The sequence below is a fragment of the Protomyctophum parallelum genome (genome assembly GCF_964188405.1).
Source record: "Protomyctophum parallelum genome assembly, chromosome: 15".
NCBI lineage: Eukaryota > Metazoa > Chordata > Actinopteri > Myctophiformes > Myctophidae > Protomyctophum > Protomyctophum parallelum.
In genome coordinates this window covers 18,769,344-18,789,696 of record NC_139710.1, presented here as the reverse complement: position 1 = coordinate 18,789,696, position 20,353 = coordinate 18,769,344, and the positions used below count along the sequence as shown (strand labels likewise).

Here is a 20,353-nt window from a genome sequence, read left to right as displayed (position 1 = left end):
GCAGTTAGGAAACCAAGGGAACATTGTCAAAACAGTTCTAAGATTCTAGGTGCTCTAGTCTATAACAGGTAAGCAGTTTATGAAAGGATTATGGAGCCGTTAGAATACCATGCAACCACGCTACCCGGCGTTATTTGGGGGAGCTGGCTAGTATAGTTAGCCATTGAAGTGTAATCGACAGGTGTATTTATTATTATTTGTCAGTGTAACGTTAGTACTATATTATCTCTCTCAGTCTAAACAGACAGGATCCTTATGTTTGTCTGCGGTGTGCCAGACGTTTTGTGTTCGTTAATATTAGCATAATAATAAATATATTATTATAAACCTTACTTGGGAATGGGATACTACTGTGATCATGTGATGGGATACTATAGTGTGTGTGTGTGTGTGTGTGTGTGTGTGTGTGTGTGTGTGTGTGTGTGTTATAATATAATTATAGAAATAGAATAGAATTCAGCTCTTACTGCAAATATCAAGATTATAAAGAAAAGTAGTACATTGCTGTTTGTTCACAATTTGTGATATTGTCTATCTTTTTCTGCTAGATCTAAAATGATCCAAGACAGTGCACAGATTCGACGGCGTGGTGCCCAGGACTTCAAAGCGTATTATGACTACGCCTGTGCCAGACAGGACTCAGTACCGCTCCCAGCAGTAAATGTGAATCTGACTAAAGGCATACTGGACCTCAGTGGTGACAAAGTCAAAGTGACAGACTGGCTGCCCATACTCGGCTCTATCTCTATCAACAAACACCTGCACCACATTGCAATCCACAGCACATACCAAGCTGCTCTAAATGCTGGAGACGTAGGTAAGGTGGAGATGAAGGAATTTTGTTTTTACGATTTATATTTATTATATCATAATTGCTATCAGCCGTGTTAAGTGGTCAGATGGGTGGTCGTGGTCCATGTGCATTTTCAGAGCATGTTTATTTTCAGTTGAAGGAAAATGGTTTGTGACTTACTTGGCCATCTCTTCCTCTCAGATAGCAGGTGCTACAAGTCCAGCTACAGGAAGAAGATCCCTGCTATCTGCTGCAAGGACACGATACTGAAGTTGTGTAAGGCACTAAGAGATTGTCTTGCTGTCTCTCCCAGCCTTAAGACTCTGCAGCTTAATGGACTTCCACTGAGAGAAAGGGACCTCATCACTTTAACAAAGGTACAACATAGGCTAAGTACTAAGTAGAGTACTGTAGCAATAAAGCTTGACTGACACTGCGCTGATTCATCACGGTCTCTTCTCTGTTCTATTCCTTTATATTCTGTCTAGGGTTTGGGGAAAAATAAATCCTTGGAAAACCTGTCTCTGGCTAACTGTCCAATTGGTGATGATGGGTTAGAGGGTATGTGTATTTAGTTTGTACCTTGGATAACTTTTCTCTTCATTGTAACAACTGTGAAAGTCTCTAAACAGTGAGTTATTGTTACACTACAGTATCCAAGTTTGTTCTCTGTCTAACTTTTAGTGATTTGCCAAAGTGTGAAGTACTCTGCAAGTATTAAGACAGTGGATTTTACGGGATGTAATCTCACCTGGAGAGGGGCTGAGCACATGGCCAACATAATCAAGGTATAATATCTTGCAACTAAAGCTAAAATGTGTATTTAAAAATGTATTACTTTTTGTATGAACAATTTCACAGTAGTTAAATTTCTCCAAGGCAGCATAGTGTATGCTGAGACTGGAAAGAAATCACAGCCTCTTTCTGCTCTTTCTGTGAATGCCATAGAGATGAGAATGGTACTGTCGCCATCTAGTGGCATGTTTGATTGTGGATACTTTATCTGAGTTCCCAGAAGCTGTCACCTAAAGGTGCTGTAAGCCTAAGTGTTTTGTTAAAATATTTAAATGTGTATTCTTATTGCTATAGTGTTTGTTCAGTAAGTCTCTCCAGCTCTTTAGTAAACAGAAAATACATTTTCCCGTGGGACACTTCACACTTATTTCATCCAGTCAGGAGAGAGAAACTCCTGTTACCGAACTAACACTATAGGGATGATTAGGAATATAGAGCTATTTAACAGATATTTTAACAAACAAATATCAAATATTTACAGCACCGTTAAAAACAGAAGAGACTATTAACCGTGGACTCATGCTGTTATGATGTTCACTGAACAATTTGATGATAATAATTTTTGATTAACATTAACACGTGTGGCATTATTCAAAACGTTTTGTGTACATGCATTTCCCCCCAGATTCCAGTCTCTTCATTCGATGTGGTGTTGTCCTGCTGTCCCTAATGTTTCAGTCTCCTCATTCGATGTGGTGTTGTCCTGCTGTCCCTAATGTTTCCTCATTCGATGTGGTGTTGTCCTGCTGTCCCTAATGTTTCCTCATTCGATGTGGTGTTGTCCTGCTGTCCCTAATGTTTCCTCATTCGATGTGGTGTTGTCCTGCTGTCCCTAATGTTTCTCCTCATTCGATGTGGTGTTGTCCTGCTGTCCCTAATGTTTCTCCTCATTCGATGTGGTGTTGTCCTGCTGTCCCTAATGTTTCTCCTCATTCGATGTGGTGTTGTCCTGCTGTCCCTAATGTTTCCTCAGATGTGGTGTTGTCCTGCTGTCCCTAATGTTTCCTCATTCGATGTGGTGTTGTCCTGCTGTCCCTAATGTTTCCTCATTCGATGTGGTGTTGTCCTGCTGTCCCTAATGTTTCCTCATTCGATGTGGTGTTGTCCTGCTGTCCCTAATGTTTCAGTCTCCTCATTCGATGTGGTGTTGTCCTGCTGTCCCTAATGTTTCAGTCTCCTCATTCGATGTGGTGTTGTCCTGCTGTCCCTAATGTTTCAGTCTCCTCATTCGATGTGGTGTTGTCCTGCTGTCCCTAATGTTTCAGTCTCCTCATTCGATGTGGTGTTGTCCTGCTGTCCCTAATGTTTCAGTCTCCTCATTCGATGTGGTGTTGTCCTGCTGTCCCTAATGTTTCAGTCTCTTCATTCGATGTGGTGTTGTATTGCTGTCCCTAATGTTTCAGTCTCTTCATTCGATGTGGTGTTGTCCTGCTGTCCCTAATGTTTCTGCAATCGCATTCCCACCTGCAGCACCAGGGAATGCGGCGGCATGGTGAAGGGTGGGCTCAGTCGCTGAGGTATCGCCAACCACAATTTGAGGGAATGGCAGGTCTCCGGCGAGTCACCCTCAACTGTAACCTTCTCATAGGGGACCGGGGGGCTGCAGCCCTTGCACACGAACTGGCTGAGGACCTTTGGGTTAAAGGTTAGAGTGTGTGTGTGTGTGTGTGTGTGCGTGTGTGTGCGTGTGTGTGCGTGTGCGTGCATTTTGCAGTTCTTTTAATAGTCTAAAAACACTATTGCCAAATTTGCCACCAGTCTGTGTACATGGCTTATCATATATGATTATTTATCCAACAGCTGTGGACCTACAGAAGTGTGGTCTGTCCAACAAGGGAGCTCAGTGTCTATTGGAGTCCTTGAAGACTAACTCTACTCTGTGTGTGCTGGATATCAGAAGTAACCCTTTAGTCGGTGAGGAGCCACACGCCAGAATTCACTGGGGTTTCTTTTCTCAGGATGCTCAAGCTAATACAATATTACAATGTATCCATATCAAATAATGGTCAACAAACCATTCCAGTAGATTGTTTGTCTATGTGTTGTTTTGTTCTCTTGCCTCTTACAGACAAGGTGCTCATAAAAACTATAATAGAGAAGGTCCTGATGAACGCTGATGGACAGTCATCAGAGGTAATCTTTTGTGGTTAATGTTCAAGCAAACAATGTGTACGTGAATGAGGAGGTCTGTTCATGTAAATGTGTTTTTTGTAGAAATACTGAATTAATGATTCATAGTTTTAGTTTTTTCTTTCTTTCTTTTTAAAAATTTTCATAGCGTGAATGTTGACTGTTCTTTATTGCAGTACAACTGGATCAAACCACCCACCCACAAAGACTCACCGAAACCTGCTGGCCCTAAAAGAAGACCGTTGTCCAATTCAGCCAGAGGGAAAGCTGCATTCAGGATAGGTACATATATATATATTGTATATTCATACCTGTATATATCTGTACATAATTGTCTAATTGTATTCATAGGAACATCATATACTTGTAGCAGTCATAATGCAAAATCATAACACATAACTAATGTAATTACAGTTATAACTGCTGCATGATTTAAGCCATCTGTAGTGGTGTGCCCCTTTGCTAGTACTAAACCCTTTTGGACTAATTATTGCGTCACATCTACACTTGTTGAAAGAGTTGTGTGAAGTATAAATTAGCCTTTAAACTCATGGTATAGTACTGGAGTGAAAGATTGTACATTCCAAGCTCTAAAAAAAAAAAACATTTTGAAAAGATTGTCTACTTCTTTATAGCAAGATATTGTAATGTCAGCTTCCAAGTGGACGTGCACCCTTAAATTGCAAACAACATTTGATACAGTTTTGGCACTGACTCCATAGCCTGCACGATTATAGCCGGGGTACAGAAGCTAGCCCTCTGCAGGAAGGCAGCTGAGCCTCTGGCTTCAGCCGGAGTATTGAGGACGGCTACGATGGTAAGCCAGACCCTGGCCTGAACACAGATTGGATAATTGAATTAGTGAGAGGAGAGACACTGAACTATTGTGGAAGGCATTGATAGTATAGGGCAGGCTCAGTCTTATCGTTGGACTTAAATACTTTTACAATTCTGTGTTAAATCCATGTTTATTTTCTCGCTGATTTCTGTTTTTAACCATCCATGGTCCTGTCCTAGCCCCTCGGAGAGGGACCTCAGCTGGCAGGTGGAGTCCAGGAGTTGTCCAGCAACAGAGGCCCCCATGTCGCTCCAGAGGTGTGCCTTGGCGCACTGCTGCACGTTCCCAACGCCAGAGGTGAGGACATACACAGATCAGTTCAGTCAAAGGAATTCATATATTTCCAGAAGAGTGTTCGATTCAGGCTGATCTAAATGAAGCAAAAACATCAAGAAAAGAAAAACACATCATTATAATTATTATATAATATGAATAAAAATCCAATATAATATATAAGTATACTATCAACATTTTATGATCAACTAAATGTTGATAAATGTGTTTATTTATTAAATGTACTAAAGTTACCTTTTAGGAACTCTAATCCTAGCCTTAAAAATGATTTACTAACCTTTTTGTTTTACTTAATTTGCAACTGTAATGTTGACATATGCAATGTATGGCAACATTCCCTGCCAGAAAAATACATTTGGCCCTGAGGCCTTTCATCAGGTTGTTTAAACCTAAGACAACTCCATGAAGGTTTCGGGACCAAAACTTTGTGTAAACAAATTATTGCATTTGAAGACTATGTGACTGAGTATTTTCTTCTAAGTTTGTCAACCCTAGCTTGGTGTTCTCTGATGTATTTTTTTGTTTTATATTATGAAGGTGTGCAAAAGTCTTGCTTGTGAACATTCCAAATTCCCATGCCAAAACCCTGTCATAATTTAAATTGGGAAGACAATTAACTCTCAAATCTCCAGTGGAGTGTGTATGTGCTTAAGTAGAACAAAGTAGTCTGAAATGTAGTTTTGTTTCAGTGGTCTGTCTCCTGGTCTTACCACGGTGGAGCAGAGCTTTCAGGTATGGAAAAGCTTTTTGTTCTACTTTGCTTTATCTGAGTTGTGAACAGAATGTCCACCATTGCCTACACATGATGCACATTAATATGGTCTGACATCCAGATCTGCTGCCACTACTAATTGCATGGATCAACGTCGCCACGACTGATTTCAGTCATTTGGATTCCATAGAAGCCGGCATGTCTTCTATGAAAGCATGTCTTCTATGAAAGCAGGTTATACCTAAAGCATGCTTTGATAGCTTGTTGATAGGATATTTCATGTTAAAGCCTCAATCTGTGATTTCTTCACCTGGTTCGTAGTATGCATACAGAACAGCAGGAACAGTATTACTAAAAACATCATAATTTAATTTTACATATTGTGTTAATTGGTTAGGAGTCAATGCTAGTGTGGAGGGCTCCTTTCATACTGTTTCACAAATCGCACAGTAGGACTTTATTTTTGCTTTAGTTAAATCCATGTAATTGTGTGTTCAGTTGAGTTATTTGTATCATTCTCTATAGTGTTGAAGCATTCATAGTCTTAATGCACAACACTACTATACAGTCATACACTACTATACGGTCTTCAACAGGGTGCAGCCTCTGTGAAAGTTACCTTGGAATCAGAGTTGGACGAAGAGGAGGAAGAGGAGGAGGAGGTAGAGGAGGTGGTGGTTGAAGTTGAGCCAACTCTATCTGCTGTCAGCCGTCGACGTATGCAGGTAAGATCTGTGTATGAACAGGACTGTGTTATTACTGGTTATTTCGGAAACTCATGCACGCACGTACACAGACTACACACACCGATTCTGACCCGTTTCAAGCATTCACATTGTGTGTGCGTGTGCGTGTGTCTCTCTGACTCCTACAGATGGAGCTAGAGGATTGTCGTATGAGACTGGCGGAAGAGCGCAGAGCCAGACTGAAAGCTGAGTCCAGGGTCATGGAGGTACTGATACTCCTCTTCCAGAGTTTTCACATTGCTACTGCAGCAGTGTTAGCTGATCTCAGTGGTTGGTATTTAACTGAGGACCAGTTGATAGCAGCATCAGACAAAGTCAAGTATTTGAGTGTGGCGTGCTGATTTACATAATAACCGTTAGGTTTTTAATTTGTGAGTTTCGCAGTCTTATGCACACCTGGTCGTCTCAGAGACGGGTGCATAGGCAGGGATCAACGCAGAGAATAATCATGAAGTGACCCACACACCGTCTGCACTTGCCCAATAGGAACACTTTTATTCACTTTATTCTAATTCATGACTTTAAAATGTGTTCAGCCAGCTCCAGCCAATATTCTGAATGGAGTTTCATGTTGTCAAACATTGGAAATGCAACATAACTTAACTGCACCAAATGTATTTAGCACTGAGTAGTGACAGATTTAAAACCATTCAAATTCAATACCCTATTTTGCTGACATAGAAACTGCCCTATTGTCATGACACATCTCAATGACATTATATGCTTATCTTTTTAACAATAGATCCTGTTTTAAGTTCACAGTGTTTCTCAGTGTTATGTCATAATGTTCTGTTGTAAAGAACATGGACGCCACATAATGTAATAACAGATCATTTTTACTCTTAAGCCTCCTAAGCCTAAGGAATCCTTTCTGACCACGTGTGACAGGCCTTCCTATGTGTCAGACTTCATCAAAAATTGTGACTAACCAGCAGAGCTACTGTAGAGATGTATTAGTCAAATGTTAGAAAACTTCTAAAGTGTAAAAAGAAAGAAGATGTTGTGATACTACTATTGATTTTATCCGACCTTGAAGATATTGTGACAACCAGGAGACAAATGGGGTTGGGTGTTTAAACTTTGACTCCAATTTATGTCTTGCTGGCAAATGTTCAAATATTACATTATCATTAGCCTCATAATTGCATAATTGCCTATAGTAAGTAACTTTTTACTCTCCTAACACTGCTGCATCATTGTGCCTCGTTGCCTATGTCCTAAGCTAAGCTAATCAGAATGCTTGTTACATTCCAAAGTCAGTTTCTGCCTAGAGATGACTTGGGCAGATATATATCAATGGAGCATAAAGTCTGCCTCAAATTTGAGTGTTGGTACACTGACGCCGGCACGAACTTTTATTTATGAAGTGGTTCCGAGCGTTAATAAATGTGACGGCTGAAATCAATCTGGCACACCCTATGAAATCAAGCCTCGCCCTTGTTTTTGCTACATGAACAACTGCAATACGACAACGTATTAACCCTCTAACACCCGCATTAATTTCTAATTGCAAAAAATAGATTTCAACCTTACTACTACTTTGTACTAGGACTAAGACTAAAACATATGTTAAAAATAAAATAATAAAGTTTGATGAAAAACTTATAATAATTATATAATAATTATATAATAATATAATAAATTAATAATTTACATTTTGGGGATATCTTTCACAATAATGAATCAAACATGTTCTAGACATTCTAATGATCACAAAAAAACATTTATTACAATTATTTTACCTACTTTTATTAGGGTAAAGGTCAAAAGTCTTAGGTTAAAAAATGTTCAAAATTGCGTCCAGACATTTTTTATTTGTGTGAATTTCAGCCTCTGTGGGGGGTATTTATATGCAAATATCATGACCAATGGCATTGAAATGGCATTGCAATGAACATCACTGATGACGTTTAGGTGAAAAAAGAACAGGAAAAAAAAAAAAAAATGTAGTAATTAAATAAAATAAAATTGTTGCTAAAAAGCAACGCTGGGTCTTAGAGGGTTAAAGACCAGTAATCCTGGTCTTTAAACTTCCTCCCCCAGTGGCCAGCCGGGGCGCCTGATGGAGGGGAAAGGATCTGGTTGGAATAACGTGTTCCTTCCACGCGCTACGTCCAACCAGGGAAACTCCCCCTATCATGTGTGGCAAGCATGGAGCAACTTGGACGATCAGGCATGAAGGAAGCATGAGTTCAAGTCCGTTGCTCTCCCCATGTCCCCCATATATGGGGACTAGGTTGGCAGAGGGTGTGTAGAGCCCAGGATCACATTAGATAATTGACACAGAGGTGAAAAATGGGTTACAAAATCGTCGGATAAAAAAATAAAAAAAATAACGAAATAACAATTATGATCTCACATATGTCATTGGAAATGAGTTTGGACGTGCACAGCCCATGACAACCGTGCACACACACGCTGCTGTTTTGCTGCATCTCCTCCGGTCTGTCTCTATGATCCCTGACACCGTGACCATGCACGTTTATGACAGTCTATATTAGATTTCCTGCTGCAGTGGCTGGGCTGTCAATGAATGAGCAGCTAGCAGCCTAAACCTTATGTGGTACAGTGGTAGCCTACTGGTGGTGGGCTGGCTGGGTTAGCCTACCTAAAGATGCGGATGCGGTCCCCACTTGCACTGGCTCGGCATTCGAACGACACGTCAGGTTTATCTTTAAACGAGGACGAGACGAGCTGCTAGGAGATTGCACATACCGTAACTCGAAAAAGACATGGGCCTGCAGTACGTAGATTGGGAGACTTGACTCTAGCTGTATTGTATTAGTGCGGCCCTGTCTTTCCCTAGTGGTCTGATCGAGGGTAGCTACTGGGACATAAGTCGGGACTTGATCACCCCGGCTGGGTCACCCGAGTGAGGGGTATGATGTTCGAGAGACCCGAAACCCTGATGACCTTGGGATACATCACTGAGGATACGTCCCAGTTGCAGGCGATGTTATTTTCGTTCATTAGTGAAAACATAATTATGTTTTAGATGCCTGTGACAGCCTGTCAGCTGGTCAGATGATGCTGCTCCGCTTTTCTACGACAGAAAAACAGGTGAGGACAAAGCCTACGACAGCTCCCAACCTGACGTGATATTTGGCCGGGCACAGGTTCAAGTTCAAGTTCATGCAGGCATGATAAATGCAGAAAACTGCTGTTATTCCGGTGTACGCCCATATTTGGGCGTACACCGCATTGATAAATGAGGGCCAAAGTGTTTTAAGAATGTAACAAGCAATCTGAGGCAAGGTGAAGCTGGGCCGATATAAATAAAGGCAGATCAAATATGACTTGTGAAATTACTGAAAGCACTTTTTAAAGTCAATATCTTTGACTTAGGCAGATAGTCTTTTTTCGTCTTTTCTGAGAACCGTATAATATGACTCAGCAGTCGGCATATATGGTAATTACAGTATGCTATGAGGCCAAAGTTATGTGAATATTCTCTTAAACACGGCATACTGTAGTATAGGCTTAATAAAATGTTTAAACACTGACACAAGTAGAACTTTGAGAGCAAGCAAGAGATCACATTTACAATCTTTTCTTCTTTCCTGTTCAGTATGAGATGGCGAATGCACGTCTTCGCAGCGTCAATCTTTCTATGTCTGAGGCGCTTGTGGCCCCTAACTATCGGTCAGTGGCAACTGCCTCCAGTGCCCTTGAGGACGAGGCAGTCCTGGATAGTATTGAGAACTCATTTTCCAAGTTCCACGCCTTCCTGGACCTCCTGAAGGATGCTGGGTAGGTAATATTATAAGACAATAGAAACGCATCTTTCCTCAAAACCTTTAAACTTACCTGTTGCTTTAATACTTGCAACAGCACCTAACCTTTTAGAATTTAAAAGAACCCCAGGCTCACCTCTAGGCACATCCCTGTTTCCGTGTGTGGCATATGTTAGTGAGAACCCCTTTTTCATTCCTTAAACAGCCTCAGCTGTTCCAGGTAAGTTCCTGTATTGCCGTGTATACCTGTAGCTGGGTGGCTATAGCTGAATGGGTCCTGCTTTTCCATGAGCAAGACACTTAACCCCTAACTGCTCTCTCTGAGCAGCCTTCAGCTGGCTGAAGCTGAAACAGAGATTTCCCCACCATAGGTCTCCCCTTTCTCCCTTTATAATTTAGTGCAGTGGCCATCAACATCACCTGATCCAGACTCGGACAAGGAGAGTTAAAAAATGAAAGGGTCTTTTTGTTTTTGTCATTCTCAAAACGAAACTCAACCGAAGTATAGATGTGAGGACGACAGCTGACCATGCCCGGAAAGTAAACACAGATGTCATTGTGTTACTCACTCAGACTGTGTGCCAGTATGGCATATCCATAGATATGCCATACTGGCCCAAACTGGAACATAGTGGATAGAGGTGAAATGAAAATGTAAGTGACCTATTTCTAATGAGCAACTAGAGCAAACTTGAATACTATAAAATACCATAGACATAGAGTTATAAAGGATAGAGTGCGGACAGCCCCGCCCCCTAGTATTCATTTCAATGGAAGTTGCTCAGTGGTGTTTTGAAGCACCTTACCTGGAAGAACGCTCTACTTCCGCAAATGAGGAAGTGCAATGTTAAACCCCAGCAGTACTAAATGCACGGGCACTCCTGCAGTTCCAGCTCTGACCACTACGTCTTGCGGCTTCAACATTCGCCAGCCATTCTGGGGGCTTGGTCTATACTTGGCTCCCTCGTTTTTTCTCTATACCAAATCTCTTCACCAAAAGAAGCCAATCTACAAGCTTACAACGTGTTGCAATGTGATGCATTGTAAGCCTGTTGATAGGCTATTTTTTGCAAAATGTTTGCCTATTTTCGAATGTTAGTCTATTATAGCATGCCCAGAACAAGGCATTGGCAAGATAAGTGAATGCAAATGAAATATATGCTAGTCGGGGCCAAACGAACGGAGCCCCACCAAAGTATGACTAGCATCATTTGCAACCCACCCAGAGCAATCAATGGGATAGTGTGCACAACTCTGATTTGAAGTGGAATTGCAATACTTTAATCTTAGATTAAATGTACGTACAGTATGTATGTAGTTATGTACAGATAATTCACTTCAAAGTCAGGTTTTTGAAAAATATTGATTTGCGAAGGATAAATGCATATTTTTTTTGTGTGGTTACAGAAACCTATAGGTTTCTAGCTTTAGCTACTGCTACACCATTGTGTAAATCAGGGGTTTTCAACTGATTATGAACCAGGGACCACCACGCTGACTAATAATCAACCTGGGGACCACCACCCTGACTAAGAATCAACCTGGGGACCACTGTTGAGTTGGGTGAGGGGATATTAAAATTAATATCAAATTTGTTAATTTGAGGTGAATTAAATCAAGCCCTTAACAGTCAGTAATTTAACTGGCATATGCTAGTCGTCCGGAGCTATTCCTTTCCCATGGTTGCCCTTACTCTGTTCTCTTAACCTTCCATATTAAATTCTTAGATAGCAGACACATGCGATTGCATGATTATATGGGCACATTTGACATTTCCTAATAGACTCAACCAGTCAATCCGGTTCATTTTCCCTTGAAATTCAAACTCCCTTTCTATGGAAGTTCTTAACATCCGACTTCCCAGTAACTGACATTGATGTCATCATAGATCACCAGGTCACTTAATGAACTAGTTCATTTCCAACTAGTGGTCGATAAAAAAAACATACTAAATGCATGGCCAGGGACCACATGCAATACCTTCACGGACCACCAGCGGTCCACGGACCACCAGTTGAAAACCTCTGGTGTAAATGGATCAATTTGACTCTTTATTGAATTACTATTTTAGAGATCCAGCATTGAGCTGGATTTGGCCATAACACATTCATCAAGTTGAATGGGCAGATTTGATTTCTACAGTAGAAACCTTGTTGATCCCCGAGTGAACCAGCACACCCCTCAATCCCCCACTTATTTTGGCAAGCATGTTTGGTGGTGTTTGGAACGGTTAGTTAGTGGTTATGTTCTGCTTCTGCTGTCTGTGTTTTGTAAGCTACCGGTCAGCTGTCCTCCTAAAATACATTTCCCAGCAGTAGCTTAATTATCTAAAGCCCCTTCAGTTAAGTTTTGTTTTGAGACACTTTCACTTTCTCGTTAAGGGCCTTTCTTTGCCCCACCCCGGTCCCATTGTTTACATTGTGTTTAGGATCCAAGATGGCCGATCGATTTAGGAGCCAAGGGGGTCGATTTAGGACTTCTATGTTACTTACTTCTATATTACTAATCTAATTACAGTATTATGATCTGGGGGCGTGTAGTATGTCATATTGCAATTTTGGGCATGTTAAGAAGCGCTTTTGACACCCCGCGGAGTGCGCAAAACGGCCTTGAATTAGTCATGGGTGTGTTTAAGGCGTGTTTGAGACGTACCCAATCAACATGTCCGTACTATTCTCTTTACCAGTCAGCTGATGTCACATACGGAATGCGCACTTTGGGGGTCGTGGTATGACATTTCTTCAGGCTGGCACCATAGAAGACATGACATGCCTTTGTCACATTTGGGTTAATTATTCCTATTGCACTGCATGCTGTCACCTTTATGCCTCAAAAGAACAGACCCACCTTTCAGATCGGAATGGAATTGCGAGTAGATAGCAGCATATTGGCAAATTGCCAATCCATGCGTAATTAATTAATTCGATAACGATAGAACCATGTACCATACAGCGAATGAAAGCAAGATTCCTAAGGAATATGGAGATTTTTACATTTAATAAAACGGTTGAGAAATGAGAGAACCATGAGTGTTTATAGGCTAATATCAACGTTTTTTTATGAAAGACCAAACGGGCTGTGAACTTGAAGAGCTCAATCACCATCCCGACACGGAAGAAATATAGCCTAGTGCATGCATGTATATGCACTGTTGCACTTGCACACAGTAGCCTACACACGCTCTTTATTTGTTTCTATTGAAAAACACCAGTAAAATAACGTTTATTATATTTTATTTCATTCAAGTCACGACGAAGGAATGAGTTGAATGCGTGCTGCGTAATGCTGAGTTCGCTCGTAGCATTCTATTGAAGAAGACTTGAATCGGGTGTGATACAGCATATGAAAGCACATTTCCCACGGATTATGGAGATGTTTTTATTTATTTTTAAGGTTGAGAAATGAAAGAATTATGGCCGTTTCTAATCTCAACATTTTTTTTTAAAAGACGCAAAACTGCCATGTCTCATAGAAACAAGTAAATAGGTCTATAAAAATAAGCGCATATAACAGGGGTCTGTAACCTATTTTAAATGAAGTGCCATGTTTTTATTTTCTAAATAGTGAGTCTGCCATATCCAGATTAATTTGAATGACACCACATTAAAATAAAAAAACATATTTTGATTGTCCACAAATATAAAGTTCTTCCTTCTTTTTAAATATGTTCTTGCACATTGTTATAATGATCATTATATATCCCCCTGCAGTCAGAGTTCATAGTTTTAATGAATGAATGTGATGCATTGTGAGCTGGTATAGATCTGCTATTTTCAAAAGTAATCTTTTTATTTAATTTTTGGATTAGCTGTCCTTAGTTGGGCAAATGCATTCATCTGGGGATCCTTGACATGGGAATGTGCTGTGTGAGGATCACTGGTTTAAACAACATTAGGAGAAAAGCCCAAATAACCACTTTAGAAACAAGAAAAGCAATCACACAGAAAGCAACTTTACAGAAAAATAAGCCGCTTATAATAAATAGACATGGCAACACTCTACCAGCCTCCCAGAGCGCTCAAGTGTCAAATCAAACAGTGCTTTTTGCGTTTATGAGGTGGTCAGACCCACGTCTAATCGTTATGCGCTGAGTGTCTTTAGGTCAAGGGGCTTAATAGCAAATTGCGCAAAGCGAGAATAATTAACATATGGACACTCCCACAATGCTAAAATATTCAGGGACGCGGTATGCCAAATGTGTGTGCGTTCAACACGGGCCGAGTGCGTTCAACACGGGCCGATATGCCTTTCATAATACGAATGTGCGCAGAGCGAGGCCAATTTATGTATCACGACCTGGTAAACCGCACCTTCAAAATCGACCTGAAGGGGTGGCCGAACGGTTTGCGGAGCGGTCTTGATACCGGAAGGTCGCCAGTTCGCATCCCCGGACTGGCACGTTAAACTTACCACCGCTGAAGTGCCCTTGAGCAAGGCATTGAACCCCTACCATGAAATGTTCTATGAGCAGGGTGTGGCTGTAAACAGGTCCTTGGCTTAGTCCACTTCCCTGGGTAAACAAAGAACTTTGCTTTACTTTGCTTTGCCGCAGCACCAGGAGGGGGTGAGGCAGAGGGGAGTGGGGCAGGGTCGACATATGCCCTTACTGGGCTGCATTCACACATTCAAGACACCGGTCTTGTGTTTTAATGGCCACTCCAATGCATTTCCAGTGGAAGCTCAATGGTTTGACCAAACATTTGTTTGATTGGAACACATCCATCAAAGCTGTGTTCAGACACAAGACCGGTGTGTACTTTTTCCAGAATGTGACCATGATTTGCAAAATGTACTAATGATGAAACATTGAACTTTACAGGGCCTTGCAGGACATAGCTCTAGAGCAGGGGCTTCCCAAACTGGCGGTCAGGACTTTAAGAACATGATATCATTGGTGTTATAAGCCAGGTCACCTGTCCTCCCAAAATATATTTCCCATCAGTAGCTTCATTATAAAAAGCTCCTTCAGTTAAGTTTTGTTTTGAGACACTATCGCTTTCTCGAAAATTCAGGTATCATTTCGATACTCAAAAGCCCCTTTCGTTTTCTCTCCCATCGTCTGGATTGGTTGAGTGTCTGGCTGGTCAGTTGATGACTATCAACATGGGACATCAGTACGGTTTTGTTTTGAGACACTTTCACTTTCTCGTTAGTTGGGCAGCAGGACGGGGGCTCAGGAGAGAGAGTGGGCACCTCAGAATCAGAAGGATCCAGCTCCTTTTGACATCATGACAAAGTGTCCTTGAGTAAGAGACAGAAGTGACAGAACCTCTAACTGCTCCCTGGGTGCTGTTCACTACCTTTTTATTAATTTAATTTATTTGTTTATATAAACACCCCAGGGGGGTCCCCAAATGATTAGCTTAATGTACAACATTGTTTTCTCATCAGAGTATACACACTTTGTCAGGGTACAGTATCTGCACATTTCTTTTTAATGCCTCTAAAATTAAGAGGAGAGAAAGAGACCATTATGCTACTGCATCAAAAGTATCCAACAGACGGGATGCACACGCAGATCCGACACACCAAAGGTCGGACATGCAGAAACAACGGTCGGACAAGCGGTCGAACATGTGCTGCTCCCGTGCTTGCGGTTATGGTTAAGTTAGGGTTTTAGGTAGGTTGTCGGTCTAATGACAGTCGGACCAATAGTATGTCGGAACTAAAGCCTGTACCGCAACAAACTATACTAGACCTGAGGCCGATTGTAAAAATGCCTTCTAAATCCTGACCTAAGTTTTTGAAAAACTAAAAATGTAACCTTGTGATTTTTAAGACATTGCTATTTAACTCACTTTCTCTAATAGAGACATAAACAACAACATCCAATTGATTCTTTGTTCCTTCTAGCCTAGGTCAGCTAGCCTCCATCGCTGGGATTGACCAATCAGACTTCAGCTCTCTGGGGAAACCTCAGCTCTCTTCCACTGGACAACCTCTGGGGTGTGAAGCATCGGCGCCTGTAGATGACGGAGGTTTTCAGAATATTGAGGCAGAAACAGATGCTGCATATACAGTAAGTCTATTGGAATGTTTAGCAAACAAGCAATATAAATTTATGTCATATCGCTATTGGTTGAATGCTTGATGTAATCTCTTAGCTCTGTGTCCTCAGTACAAGTGAGATATTGGCATAGATACGATGACAGCAGAAGTATTATTTTGATTATACAACAGAATCATGAATCTTGCGCTGGTCATCATTTTAGGTTCTAAAGGCAGCTCCAGACAACACAGACCGTCTGCTGTCGGGCAGTTTGAAAGCGTTTGAAAGCTTGTCGGTAGGAGACTCCTGATGACCATAGATATATATAAGAAAGCTAGATGGCTCACCCGCGCTACTGGCCAATGAGAGCGACGTTGCTATGTGGCGGCCATCTTACCGAGGGGCAGCATAACATTGTGTCTATGGGCATATATTTTTTAAATAACCATAACTTGCTTGATTTTCAACCGATTTTCAAACGGTTTGGTTTGTTATAAACGTCGGAGACGTCCGCATACTTATATACGTTTGTATTAAACAACCCGTTTGTAAATCCGTCAAGATTTGAGCGAGTTATGACTCATAACTGAGCAGCCATAGAACATACTGTACTGTAGCCCCTCGGCAAGATGGCCGCCGGGTGAACTACATCAGAGACTCCGCCTTGAGCCATCTAGCCTTTATATATGTCTATGCTGATGACAAGCTCCCGTTGCTTGCCGTCCATATCGCCTTCCCGACGCGTCGGAACTCGGAACCCATTGATGAAGAACCAAGCATGTTCGGTCGGTTGCCGACCTAGAGAGCCGACGCTATCTGTCATCTGTGTTGTAGTGATGAGGGGGTAAATTACTCCACTGTAGAGTGAGTGGACCTCTAGTCTGCTCGTCGTGTTTCAATGCTGACTCATGTAGTGTGAACTAGATACCATATTCTCAATCTCAACTCTCAACTCTCAATCTCAACCAAAAACTCTATGTGTGTTTTGTTTTGGTGCGGCTGCAGAAGCTCTGTGTTGCCAAAAGAAGCAACCAGTTTCACCACTTGAGCCCTATTACATCAGCTATTTTCAAAAGGAATTTGTGAAAGCAAGTCCAAATAAGCAACTACATTACACTACGCCCAAAATAAAGCAACACGCAACTATGAATATTAAGCTACAGTATGTTACAGAAAAACTAGCCCAAAGTCGCTTATAATAAGCAGAACTGGCAACACTGCAAACCAGCGCTGCATGCAGACTAATTTGCATGGGACAAAATTATGTTTCGTCGGTTTGCGCTGATTAAAATGCTAGGCTGTTTCAATCTGACAGTTTTAAGTAGTCTTTGACTAGTCTGAACAAGACTTGATTGGTGTGGAGTCATCTTAAAACTCTGCAAAAGCAGAGTAAATGGTATGCTCTCTAGTCAATAAACAGGGTAAATAGTCAAGATGTCCCCGGTTCAATATTGTGTGTCATTTGCTGTGTCATTTCCATACTAGCACGCCACATTTCTTGTCTATATCCACTATCGCTGTTAAGTAAAAGCTCACAGCCATAGGCAGATCTAGAGATAAAGGACCTGGTGACACTCATGACCGTCCATGCAGGAGGTCAAGAAATTCAACAGAAAAAGGGAGTTAAAATCTCAAGAGGGGGACGTTCACCGGGATGTCTGGATGAGTCATTATTATTAGGAAATTATTAGTCAATGGACTATTGGTTGAGAGTTGAGACACAGTGGGAAGTTGTATACACATGGGGTCAGGGTGGCGGTCCCTCATTCACAATCGGTTGAAAACCACTGGCTTATTTTATTGCCATGATAAGCCCATTATTGGCAAAAAGTTCAAAGGTAATAACTGTTATTAACTTTGAACTTAGGGGGCCCCTAAGCTTGAGCGACAGCAACACGGTCACGCGAAGGCTGAAGCTCAGGGGACCCCTAGCTCAGAGGCCCCTGCTCACAGCGGTATATCTTGCACCCAGGTTGATAATCCACTTGCTGCCTCAAGTGACCCAGCGGCCAGCCTTGACCACAGACCACCAGCCTCGCCCCGGGGCTTCTTGCCTGCGGATAAACCAACTGAGCTTCCTCTCAGCCAGCCTAGTGGACCTGCTATAGACCCCCATGTGGATCTGGAGGGTGGTGGACAGGAGCCCGATGAGTACTCTAAACCTGAAGTGCAGCATGACTCTGGATCAGAGCGCAGTTTCCGTAGCCATAAATCTTACGGCAGTGGATCCCATAGCAACAAAAGTTTCCTTGTAAGTAGCTCTCATGGAAAGGCATCTAAACCAATCTCCCTCGGACACAGTAACAGCAACTCCCACCATAGCAACGGTTCCCATGGATCCAGCTCCAAGAACCGCAATGTTTACAGCTCCATCCACAGTGACGGGTCCCTCAGTGATTTGTCCGTCAGGTCAAGCGTAAGTGACATCATGAGTGAGAAGGCAGCGTCAGTGGCCTCCTCGGGGTCAAAGGGGAGTGGTGTTAGAAGGCGACGTACGGCAGGTTGTTCAGGGTCAGAGGTGAAAGCTTACATGGGACTGGACACTATGGCACAGATCAGATCTCTGGGCAGTCTGGGTGGACAGTCAGACGATGACCGATCGTTCTGATTAGCTGACAAGGGAAATATTAACCAACCTGATTTCAACTCTTTCTGCCTCCTTTTCCCCTGACTCAAGTTCCCTGTCTAGTTGTTTGTGGAGTCAACAACCTTGTTGACTTAATAGTTCCATCCTATGAAAGCATTTCCCTTAGTTTTTTCTTGTTTTGTTCTTTGACGTTTTAAAGGCTGAGTGGTTAGTGGTCATGAGGTTTTAGTAAAGGCCAACCCAAAAGTGAAATAGGTTTTAATGGATCCTAGCCAAAGTTATTTTTGTAAAAACAAACAAACAAAAAAACAAAACAATACTACTCTTGCTGAGAATAACGCTAATTTATTTTCATGTTAAATTTTTGGTACATGTATTTTTCGTTTTTGTTGAGACGTTGAATGACAAATTATTTTCGTAATTTTTGTACAAAGTATCTTTCTATTCCTTTTTTGTATAACTCCCACCTTCCCCCAAATGTATTTTTGCAATAAACATTGAAACGTTACTTCTATTCAGTCTAATGGGGCTCCATTGTACTGCCAGTGCTGTGAAATGTTACATAATGTTTTGAGCTTTCAGAGATGACTTGTAACCAGGAATGTCTGTTGGATAGACAGTGTTTCTTGGCCTGTAGACATTGGTAAGTACTCACATTTTTGAGTGGTGCACACTGCTCCAATGACTGGCCGCGTGTGATTGGCTATTTTCAAATGGCCAAAATGTATACATAGACATAGTAGGGCTGAAGTGGTTAATATATGTTATATTATTACATTATTATATAATGTATGTTTTACAATACTCTATATCAACAAAGTAACTAGTAACTCAAGTTTTCAAATCACTGTAGTGGTGAAAAAGTGTAATATTTGCCTTTTTATTACATATTTATTACATATTAGATGTAGTGGAGTACATGTAAAAGTACTGAGAATTGGAAACACTCCAGTATAGTAAAAACATCTCAAAATCTAAGTACAGTACTTGAGTACATGTACTTAGTTACTTTACACCACTACCTGTAGAGAGGGAAGTAACGGGGTGAGCGCTCATTATGGACTCTTGAATCAAGCTTTCAAAGGGTGTGTGTGTGTGTGTGTGTGCGTGTGTGTGTGTGTGCGTGCGTGCGTGCGTGCGTGTGTGTGTGCGTGCGTGTGCGTGCGTGCGTGCATCCTCCTATCACATTTAATCACAAAATCCAGACTGCCATATTTTAAGAATAGGTCCCAAGGGGGATCCGTGTTTATGTTTACTGCATATTCTTGTTTACTATCTTTTCTGGTGCCGTTGTGTCCCTGAGTGACACAAGGTAATGGGAAAGAGGCAAGATTTGTAGCGGTCAGTCGGACCTTGGATGAAGTGTTCCGACTGAAGACAAAACACCAACACTAATTTATGTTAACGACATGACTTCAGCTTGTGACTGCAACTTGTTCCTGTTCGCAGATGACTCAGCACTGCTGGTCTCGGACAGGAACAAACTGCAGGTTGAAAAGACCCTCAGCTCTGAACTCGGTAGAATCTGCACCTGGCTCGCTGATAACAAACTATCCTTACACCTGGGAAAAACTGAATCCATCCTCTTCGGATCAAATAGTAAACTCAGCAAGGCAGATGGCTTCTTGGTTAGAGTGGGTGACAATATTATCACACGAAAAGATCAAATTACCTACCTAGGTTCCATCCTGGAGGCTAATCTTTCCGGTGATAAAATGGCCACCAACGTAATCAA

The 20,353-nt window shown here is 41.6% G+C and overlaps 1 protein-coding gene across 1 annotated transcript; it reads left to right on the top strand.

Moving 5' to 3' along the window:
• The first annotated feature begins 7 nt into the window (after nucleotides 1-7).
• cep78 (centrosomal protein 78) lies at nucleotides 8-18,990 on the top strand. The gene is made up of 16 exons (XM_083783828.1): nucleotides 8-68; nucleotides 549-817; nucleotides 995-1,170; nucleotides 1,282-1,354; nucleotides 1,478-1,581; nucleotides 3,059-3,233; nucleotides 3,389-3,502; nucleotides 3,657-3,721; nucleotides 3,895-4,000; nucleotides 4,736-4,853; nucleotides 5,540-5,582; nucleotides 6,159-6,287; nucleotides 6,437-6,514; nucleotides 9,877-10,058; nucleotides 15,896-16,061; nucleotides 18,004-18,990. Exons 2-16 carry the CDS (start codon nucleotides 556-558, stop codon nucleotides 18,637-18,639), a joined length of 2,427 nt encoding a protein of 808 aa, XP_083639954.1. The 5' UTR covers nucleotides 8-68; nucleotides 549-555; the 3' UTR covers nucleotides 18,640-18,990.
• The last annotated feature ends 1,363 nt before the right edge of the window (nucleotides 18,991-20,353 follow it).